We start from the raw sequence: 11,321 nt of genomic DNA, 5'->3' as shown, positions 1-11,321 counted from the left end.
TCACTTATCTATTTTAGTTTGCATGCATAAGATCCACCATTTAATTTTATGACAAATTAAAATAAAACATATATGAATATGTTGAGTATATAGATCTACTATTCCTTCAGTATATATTTACATTTTGCTGTGTATATATGATGGCCTGCGAGCCTTTTGCTGCTGCAGGGTGTAAACTCTATCGTACCCGCAGGTTAGCTTGGAAACACGTTTGGCATATCGACAGTTTACGACGTCATGCTGCCGAAATTCACGTATAAATCGCAAGCAAAACACATGTAGCGAATTAAAATTGGCCTAAACGACATAAAATGCAACTTGACCAAGTCTAAAATTTAGAAATTAAAGTATATATAAAAAACAAAGTGCCCCATAGTGAGCAAAAATGACTCGACGCGCGACGGACGACGGGAGTGCGTGCTTCCCCCTAAAAAAAAGAAAATAAATGAAATGTGTAAGAGTAAAAAGTAAAATAAACAAGTGGCGAGAGGAGGGAGCGAAATGATTCCCCAAAAATTAAAAAAGAGATGAAATGAGTGTTGAGCCCAATTTAGCCTGGACCGACCTCAGTCTAGCCTGGCATAATTAAGCTGAGTGGGGCAACCAAGGTCCGGACAAAAGTGACTACTATTTGACAATTAAAATATATTCCAGGGCAGGTAACCTGTTGAACCTTGAAAGAAAAGTCTGCTGCCAAGAAAGGAAAGCATAGAACAGCCTGGCAGAGCTCTTAAACAAGCCGGATTGAATTGACAAGCAACATAACGGTTACAAGAAGGGAAATTCTCATGTCCTACTTTCATGGAAGACCTAGTCCAACTCCAAAAAGCATCCTATTCTCACACATTAGATCATTCATAACACAACAGACCAATGTTTGTTGAAGAAGACTAAGTCAAGCGGATTAATAGGGAATGTGCCCTATTTTTTAGCAAACAGCTACCAACGGCCAAGAGAGACGTTGAGCAGCATCCAACGTTAGCATTTGAGAGATATAAATAGCATCATCAAACAATTGTAAAGTATTCATTGATTATTCATTATATTTTATAGATTACTCACTACTTTTTCTCTTGTACTCAAGTTTACACACAACATTTGTATTCAGCCTACATAAGAAATACAACAACATTACTTATTCCCTATTCTTTTTTATTTCCCTTTGAAATTTCTACTTATAATTTATAGAACTAGATACCCTGATCACATATCAAGTAGGCCGGATCTGTAACGCCCCGTAATTTTGGACCGTTAATATATTTCGGAAGTAATTTATTAATCAAGTAAAATTTAATATTAATGTATTTGAAGTAATAATAATTTAAAGAAATATAATTTTATTATATTTTGAAGAAAAGTATTTATTTTGATAGTTTTGAAATGTTTAAAAATAGTTTAAACCGTGTAAAAACCTTTTATTTCGAAATAAGGGCATATCGGGGAAAAATGACAACTCTTTTGAAAATTGTGTAAACGATTTTGGAAATGGGTCGTATGAGTATTCAATTTTCTTGTAATCTCGTGTTTAAGAACTTTGGTCTTGTCGGAATTTGCGTTTGACAAGCGGTTCTAATTATTATCGAAACGAGCCGAAACCGACTCGTAAAATCCCGACTTAAACCCGTCTCCCTCCTTTCCTTTCTCCCTTTCCCGCGGACACCTCTCCCCCTTCCTTTCTTTTTCTGATTTTTTTCTTATGTTCATCTTCATCAACATCTTTCCAAAAACCAAACACCATTTTATACAAAATCAAAGCTTAATTTCATCATAATTTCTTCATTTCTTATCGGATTTTCACGAAATTTATATTTCCGGAATCCCCTCGTCGAGATCTACAACCTAGTATGTTTTAATTTCAGTTTTCTTGATTTTGTTTTAAGACGAATTTGGCACAATTTCGGTTTTTATGCTTATTTTTGTGTTTTATTGTTTTATTTAGGTGAAGATTTGGAGGACGAGTTTGGGGACTCGTATATTGTCGAAGATAGTGGCTAGTTGCTTGTTAGGGTTTGGGTTTTAAGGTGCTAATTGCTCATTTTCTAGCTTAAGGTAACATATTTCGAGTTACTCGACGAATAATCGTCACATTCTTTGCTTTTTGTATGTTTTTGTGATTTTTGTTTGAGTAGTAAATTTTCACATGATTAAAATGGGTTGCATGCATGTCTAATGCTTGTCTTTTGTTAGTTTAAGTTAACCATTTGTATGTTATTGTTTAGAACAAATTTGGATGAGTAATTATTTGATGGGACAAATCCGCGGGTTGGCTGGAACGTGTCAGTACCGGACCGAGACATTTTCCAATGTTTCCAAAAATATGACAGATTGAACGGCGTCGAAAAATTAGGTGGTTTAGCCACTTGAATCACTCAATTCGGAGTCCGTATGAGTGTTTGGCGTCGTTTTACCGAAAAATTTATAGAAAAGTTACTGTTCACAGACCCGCGGTACTGTTCACAGCAGTGAAACAGGCCCGTGCTTGGCCCGGGTTGGTCCGTCGCTTGTTTCGCGGTTTTTCATGCAATATTTGTCATTTCGGGTTCATTAATGTTATAGTTAGTATAAGTCACATATGAGTATACTTTTGAATTGAATCATATTAGTAGTAAAAATTATGTTAATGGTAAAAATTAAGTTTATATTAGTAGTTGCACATGTTAGGATAGATTATAAAATAAAATTGTAATGAATAGGCTCAAAATGAATTTTATAGTGCTAATTGTAATGTTTTGATGATTGTGCCGAAAACTGAGCCTTAGTCCCTTTGATCGATTCGATGTCATCAATTGAGTGATTGGTCACCGCAATTTAACCCGCACTGCCGCAGATGGGGTTGCGGGTAAAAATTCGGTTGGATGAAATTTTGAATGAATTAGATAATCGACCTTTTTCTTGTTTTAGGCCATTTATTATATTTTTATTTCACATGTGTAGTTAGTTGAGTTAAGTAGCTTCTTATATTGTAGAAACGGCCCTAGATTCCCCGAAACGTTTAATATGGTTAATATTATTAGAATTGGAAATTGGTATTGAATACTTATTGAGGATACTGTTGGATTGTCTGCTGAATAGACATTTATACAGCCTTTCACATGATAGAATGTTAGCATTTATGTTGGTAAGTTAGACTCTTTGCCCTCTTATGGTTAAGTGGGTGTCTTTCTTGTCTTGTGTGGTGTGGGCTAAAGTATTCAAGCTGGGACTAGCTGGGACTAGGTCCTAGGTGAGTATTTCGGCCTTCATCATAGATAGGTCTTTATAGTCTTTGACGAGTATATGTTCACTGCTTAATAGCCTTTGTGTTCCTGACTAGTGGATTTATATCCAAGTTGGGGCATGACCTCGTTACTTATTTTGATAGTAAGTGGTCAGCTTAAGTACTAGCCAACCCTTTGGTGGACTCCTTAGGGTACTCACTTTGTTTTAGAAAAATTGTGGGTCTTGGGTGCGGTGGTGTGTATCCGCATGTCTAGGTCTGCGCAGATTTTAGGCTAGGGTTGTGTTGTGTCTTGGCCATGTTTTATTAATATTAACCGCTGAGCCAAGATACCGGTTCGATTACCTTCCCTACCTCGTGGTATAGACTCGAGTTACAGAGTGACTATTGACGGTGCTAAGAACTTATGCCTGTCTTTGATATATTGGCCTTTCTTGTATGGTGAGTTTATGAACTGTAATAGGTGAGATGTAAGCGGATTCTGATTGATAAAGTTTGGATTACTACTTGTTATATGTTTCACATGATAGTTTAAATTGGTCAGTTTAGTATTCATATGTTAGAATACTTGGAAATTAGATTACTTATCATGTTGTTTACATGTTTCATTACATGTTACATTAAATATGACGTTTCGTGGCTGGGAGGACTCGAAGTTACTCCCCACTGAATTGTGGCTTTCGTGTTTGTATAAAATGCGATTGACAGGTTGAAGATTTAGATGGGGTCACAGACGAGCTAGTGAGCATAAGGAACCTTGGACCTAGTTTGGCTATCTTTAGTAGTAAACCTTTTAACTTTTGGTTATGTATATATTTTGAAGGGACATATGTCTCCCTCTTTTATTTTGGTTTGTATCATTATAATTCCTTGTCTTTAGCATAGCTATGTAAATTGGTTTATTAGCTTTTGCAGGTATTGGCACTCTTAGATTGGAGATGTTTGTGAATGGTTTAGGAAAAATTTTAAAAATTACAGGTTTTGCCTAGTTGAACCAATTACAAACATATCCTGTCAGTTTTTCCGTAGATTTACGTGTTTATTTAAGGCTAAATTTAAGGGTGTCACAGGATCTTTCCAGGGAAAATCTTGCTAAAACAATTGGCGCCCACCGTGGGGCATATAGTTCATTAATCCTCAAAAAATTTCATCATTTTTCATTCAATATTTTCGCAAGAAAATGGTTGCACTCACCCCAGAATAACCACTAGCCGCTGCCTTGGCTAAAATCAAGGAACTGGAAACAATACAAGAAAAGGTGGCCCAGGCGGAAGCTGAGATCACTAGACTCAAAGAATCAGAATCCAGCCTGAAGAAGAAGTTGGAAAATCAGGCTTCAGGCTCTAAAACCAGATTTGAGCCTGGAACTCCATTCTCATCCATCATCAAGCAGATTGACTTCTCTAGTTTTGGAACTCCTAAGAAGGATGTCTCCTCTGATCCACACACCACCCCTGATAATGGATCAGACAAGACTGCTGTAGTAATAATGATGGTCATGCTTCAGGAAATCCAGAAACTCCACAACAAGATATAGAATATACCCGGAATGCCAGATCCTGTAGCAGAAGTGGAAGCTAATAGCTTTGCTGACTCACCTTTTGCGGATGAGATTGCAAAGATTGACCTCCCCAAGAAATTCACCGTTCCATCTATGAAAACTTATGATGGGACCTCAGATCCACAAAACCATGTTGCCATATTCAAGCAGAAGATGCTAGCAGCCTTGGTACCCAGTGAACTCAGGCAGGTTTGCATGTGTAAAGGCTTTCGCACAACCCTGATCGGAGCAGCATTGCAGTGGTTCATCAATCTCCCAAATGGAAGCATCAAAAACTTCACAGATCTAGTCAATGCCTTCAACCAACAGTTTGCAAGCAGCAAGGATATGGCAAAAAGACCTAGCAACCTGTTCAGAGTGAAGCAGCTCCCAGACGAGACCATCAAAGAATTCCTGGCTAGATTTGTCAAAGAAAAGGTGGCCATCCCCAGATGTGACGAGGAAACGGCGGTGGAAGCACTCAGCCAGGGAGTCTTGCTTGACAGTGACATCTATGCAGATCTCACCAAGAAGGCCTGCCCGACCTTTGCTACCATTCAGTCTATTGTTCTAGAGCATGTCAGACTGGAAGAAGATCTCAACTTCAAGACAAACTCATCCGGAGGAAAGCAAAGCTATGGCCACACCAACAGAAAAAGTTCCTACCACAAAGGAAGCAACCCCAGATCAGCACCTTATTCTAGGCCTGACCGGTCTGAAGTCAATATGGCACAGGAATGCAAAGGTAACCTTTCTAGCCTACCAACTACTCCTGAATATAACTTCTCTATAAATACTGCAGGGTTAATCAAACGCCTTGAGAACTTGGGAGACACAGTCAGATGGCCCAAAAAATTAGACAATCCCAGGAAGGACCCTTCAAGATGGTGTGACTTCTACCAGGACATTGGACATACCACAGAAGAATGTATTCAGCTCAGGAAACAAGTGGCGTTCCTCCTAAAGAAAGGCTACCTGAAAGATCTGATCCAGCAACCTAGAGGCAAAGATGAAGGATCAGCCAAAAGAGATCCAGGGAACAGCAGGGATCCTCCTCCTCCTCCCCCCATCTACGAATTCAAATTCATAAACGAAGGCTCAAAAATCTGTGGCTTGACTAGTTCAGCCGCCAAGAGAGTTGCCAGGGAGTCAAAACTTCAATCTCCTTTTAGATCTAAATCATTACCTGCTGTTACTTTTAATGACTCGAACTTGCAGGGAGTACCAGATCTGCACCATGACAGCCTAGTGATTACTATACAAATTGGTACAACTAAGGTGTCAAGGATCCTAATAGACGGAGGCAGCTCAATTAACTTAGTGATGCTAGACGTCCTTAAAGCTATGAAAATAGATGAAGAAAAAATCACCAAGAAGTCCAGTGTCCTGGTCGGTTCAGCGGAGAAACAATGAGTACCCTGGGATAAATCAACTTGCCAACTTATGTAGAAGGAGTAGCCTCCTATGAAAGATTCGGAGTCCTGGATTGCCTATCCTCGTACAACGTAATCTTGGGCAGACCTTGGATCCACACCGTCAAAGCCATCCCATCAACATATTACCAGTGTGTAAAGATACCAACTGAATGAGGGATAACCACCATTAGAGGAGAATAGAAAGCAGCTCAGGAATGTTATACTCTGGCTTTGAAACCTTCAAAGTCAGGTAAGTCCCTTGCATAGCAATTAAAGTCGCATGTCAGGAGTGAATATATAGCTCAATCATAGATGGAGACAGGAGAGGTCATCCTAGACCAAGACTATCCTGACAGGAAAGTACTTGTGGGATCCGATGCACCTGACTCGGTCAGACCCAATCTGGTCAGCTTTCTTAAAACTAGGATGTCTTATTTTGCTTGGTCACATTTTGACATGACTGGTATAGATGCTGACATTATAACTCATAAGTTAAATATTGACAAGTCGTTTAAGCATGTACAGCAAAAAAGAAGAAAATTTGCTGCAGAAAGAAATAAGATCATCAACCAAGAAGTCGACAAGCTACTAGACATGGGAATGATCAGGGAAGTGATGTACCCTAACTGGCTAGCCAATGCGGTAGTCGTCCAAAAGAAGAATGGCAAATGGAGAGTCTGTGTGGACTATACTAATCTAAACAAAGCCTGTCCAAAGGATCCATTCCCCCTGCCACATATTGATGCAATGGTAGACGCCACCACAGGCCACGAGATGTAACATTCATGGATGCCTCAAGTGGATTCAATCAAATAAAAATGCACCCTCCGGACCAGGAGAGTACAACCTTCATTACCGAAAGAGGAGTGTATTGCTATATTGCCATGCCTTTTGGATTGAAAAATGCAGGGGCAACCTACCAAAGGCTAGTCAACATGATGTTTAAAGATAAAATTGGAGACACCATGGAAGTCTACATTGATGACATGGTGGTTAAATCAAAGAAAGCAGAGGACCATGTCAAAGACCTGGAAGTGGCATTCCAAATACTGGAAAAATTCAACATGAAGTTAAATCCGTACAAGTGCAACTTCGGAGTCTCAGCAGGCCAGTTCTTGGGCTATTTGGTGACAAAAAGAGGGATCAAAGCCAGTCCTAAATAGATCAAAGCTATCCTAGAGCTGGAACCACCAAAAAGTGTCAAGGATATACAAAAATTGACAGGAAGAGAAGCCGCCCTGAATAGATTCATTTCCAGGTCATCGGAGAGGTGCAAGTCATTTTATAAACCGTTCAGGAAAAACAAAGACTTCCAGTGGACTCCTGACCACCAGTCAGCCTTTGAAGACCTGAAAGCATATCTATCCTCACCTCCTTTGCTGGCCAAGCCAGTTAAGGATGAACCCCTGACGGTATATCTATCAGTCACAGAGACTGCGGTCAGTGCAGTCCTGGTCAAAGAAATGGACGGACAACAACACCCTGTTTACTACATAAGTAAAAGTCTACTAGATGCAGAAATGGGGTATGGTTTACTTGAAAAGTATGTTTTGGCTTTAATTATGAGTTGCACTAAATTAAGACCTTATTTTGAAAGCCACCCTATAATAGTTAGGACCAACCTACCTATTAAGTCTGTCCTTATAAAACCTGAACTGTCCGGACGAATGTGCAAATGGTCAGTCCAGCGTAGCACCTATAACATAACCTTTGAACCCAAGACAGCAATTAAGTCGCAGGTATTAGCAGATTTTGTGGCTGATTTCAGTCCTACCCTTGATCCTGACCTAATTAAAGAAGTAAATAGACTGACCAACGAGCAGACAAACCTAGAATGGACCTTGTTTGTCGATGGTGCAGCTAATATGAGGGGCATTGGTCTGGATGTAGTACTAAAATCGCCACAGGGGGATAAGATAGTACATGCTATAAGTTGTGCATTAGAAGCTACAAATAATAAAGCTGAATATGAAGCCCTAATAGCTGGGTTAATGGTATGTATTGACCTTGGTGTACAAAATCTAAAGGTACGTACCGATTCCCTCCTCATTTCAAATCAAGTAAATGGAGTTTATACTGCAAAAGACTCAAAATTGATGCTCTACCTAGAAGTTGTGCAAAATTTAAAATGTAAATTTCGCAATTTTAATATTGATCAAATACCCAGGGACTTGAATACCCAGGCCGACGCCCTAGCCGGCCTAGGATCTAATTTCAGTCCCCCTGATTTTGATAAGATCCCCATTATACATTTATTGGAACCTGCAATAAATAAACAAGATGAAACCTTTCCAATATATGTTGCTAATTCATGGACAAAACCTTATTACGATTGGCTCCAACATGGAATTTTACCCCTGAACAAATAGGATGCCAAAGCACTTAAAATCAAAGCTGCTTCACACATCATTATTAATAATGTGCTTTTTAAGAGATCACAGGCTGGACCGTACCTCAGATGCCTGGAACCACAAGAAGCTGAACAGATACTATCAGAAATCCATGAAGGACACTGTGGCAATCATAAAGGTGGCAGAAGTCTAGCAAGCAAGGTACTCAAGATAGGCTACCTTTGGCCTACACTGAGGGCCGACTGCCTGGAATTCAGCTCTAAATGCAAAGGCTGTCAAATTCATGGACCATACATCCATCAGCCATCCGAAGAACTACATTCAATCTCTGCCCCCTGGCCGTTCATGAAATGGGATATGGACATAGTAGGCAAATTGCCTCAAGCACCTGGACAGAAAGTCTTCATGTTAGCAATGACTGACTACTTTTCCAAATGGATAGAAGCAGATTCATATAGATAAGTCAAATAAAAGGATGTCATATCAATCATAAAACGCAACATAATATGTAGATATTGGATACCTTCAGAAATAGTTTGTGACAATGGCACGCAGTTCGTGGGAAAAAGAATAGCAGCTTTCTATGGACAATGGAATATCAACCTGGTAACATCCACACCAGGCTACCCAAAAGCCAACGGTCAGGCGGAATCCAGTAACAAAGTAATAATTAGTTTCCTGAAGAAAAAGCTAAAAAGAAGAAAAGGCAGATGGGCTGAAGAACTCCCCTTGGTCCTCTAGTCTGACCGAACTACGCCTAAAACAACCACAAGCCAAACCCCGTACTCCTTGGTCTATGGGTGTGAAATAGTGATTCCAACATAAATTGATATTCCATCAGCCAAATGTAGCCTAAACACAGTAGCAGACAACGCTCCCCTGATGGAGGACAGTCTGGACTTAACAGAAGAATTAAGAGATGCAGCCACCATTAGATTGGCAGCCTACCAGCAAACAGTGGCCAAAAGTTACAATAAGAGTGTCAAGGCCAGAGTATTCAGAATAGGATACCTTGTTCTCAGAAGAGTTTTCCCAAATACTAAAGAGAAAAGTGCAGGCAAACTGGCTCCAACCTGGGAAGGTCTCTACCTGATCGACTCAATCATCGGTCAGGGCGCCTACAGGCTACAGACCCTGGATGGCGAAATGATTCCCAGAGCCTGGAATGTTGCACACTTAAAATTATTTCACATATAGAATACACTCCTCAGCCCAGGTAAAAATCTTTACTTTACCTTTTTTGCCTGGCCTGATATGCAACTACGTGTATGATACTTGTTGTTACATGAATAAATATATCCTACACGTTTCTTCTTGCTATACGCCTGATTATTTGTTAATATGAAATTCTCTTCTTTTATTCTTTAGCTTTTATTAAACTGAATCTTGAATACTTGTTTACTTACACAGTGCATTCATTTAGTTCACACTCTACTTAAACAAATTTTCAAGATTGAGGGCCACTCCTCTAGCATACATACCACACATATATAAAAATTATCCAACTTTCAGTTGCGAAATTCTAAAAACAGGCCTTAAAAATACCGAGCTCAGTCCGAATAATAGGCTAGGGGATACTCTCCCTGATTTGCTTGTCCTAAATGGGTCATAAGCCCTCCAGATATGCATGGGTTGTAAGCCCTCTAGACAGGAAAATACCCCACCCATAACATATAAGCCTGGCCAGATCCAGCACGAAAGCCTGGCCAGATCCAGCACGAAAGCCTGGTCAAGATCCAGCGTGAAAACCTGGCCCGATCCAGTAGACTAACTAGCCTAATCCAGTATAAATACAAACACTATGAATCCTGACCTGACCCACTACAAAAACTATGACCTTACTCAAACACATCTCAAAAACACAAACCCAAATAGCAGAAAGCAAAATATTAATTATATAAAGGTCAATCAGACACAGCTAACCAACCACCAAAATATTCAAACCAGGGACTTCCCCCCGGATGGGACGTACCCATCAACCTACCTTAAAAGTGATAATAAATATTCATTCTAGGGACATCACACCTGGACGGGCCAAACCAAACCTCGTCAAAAACAAAGATTTAAACCTGTTTCGAATCAGAAACCGATCCACAGCCCTCCACCATCTCGTGATCAGCAGACTTCTCCTTGGAGGGAGGAGAGTCCACTTCTTCTTCCTGCCCCAAGTTGGCTAAGTCAGGATACTTGGCATCCAGAGCTGTCTCGTCCCGATCCGGATCCCACCTAGCCCTATCAAACTCAGGATCTCTCATAGCATCGACCCGACCTTTACCAAAGAAATATTGGGCAGCATCAGTAAGCCGCACCTCAACCAACTCCTTTTCAGCACCAAGCTCTTCATTTTTCTTCTACTGATCCTGCATAGCCTGTCTTTCAATAACCAGCTCCCTTTTTACAGCTTCAAGTTCCCTCTCTCACAGCTTCAAGCTCTTCTGACCGCCTTCTCGACATTCTTGGCTGCCACTTCACAAGCCTGAGCAGCCCTGGACGCTTCCCTGGCTGACCCAAGCTGGGATTGAAGTACCGTTTCATTATCCCTGAACAAGTGCAACTCATGGTTTACCCTATCCAACCTCTCTTCCAAGCTGCTAATTTTGGCCCAAGCATCCCTCAGCTGGCAAGCACTAATCAACCCAGTATCTAAACTTGAAAAGAAGAGAGGAAAGCTTATTGACTAAGTCTAAAGCAAAAATCAATACAAGGAAAATACAGTTATAACCAACGTCCTTGGCTTGGGAGGCAACGGCAGCAACATTCGTCATAAGTGTTGGAGTAAGTGTCCCCGACAATGATGC

General features: G+C 40.3%; 1 protein-coding gene across 1 annotated transcript; it reads left to right on the top strand.

The window, feature by feature from the left end:
* The first annotated feature begins 4,766 nt into the window (after window positions 1-4,766).
* On the top strand, window positions 4,767-6,170 carry LOC141631256 (uncharacterized). The gene is made up of 2 exons (XM_074443953.1): window positions 4,767-5,262; window positions 5,560-6,170. The coding sequence occupies exons 1-2, from the start codon at window positions 4,767-4,769 to the stop codon at window positions 6,168-6,170; spliced, it is 1,107 nt and encodes a 368-aa protein (XP_074300054.1).
* The last annotated feature ends 5,151 nt before the right edge of the window (window positions 6,171-11,321 follow it).

Source organism: Silene latifolia, chromosome Y (assembly GCF_048544455.1).
Source record: "Silene latifolia isolate original U9 population chromosome Y, ASM4854445v1, whole genome shotgun sequence".
Taxonomy (NCBI): domain Eukaryota; kingdom Viridiplantae; phylum Streptophyta; class Magnoliopsida; order Caryophyllales; family Caryophyllaceae; genus Silene; species Silene latifolia.
This window is presented reverse-complemented; position numbering and strand designations above follow the sequence as displayed.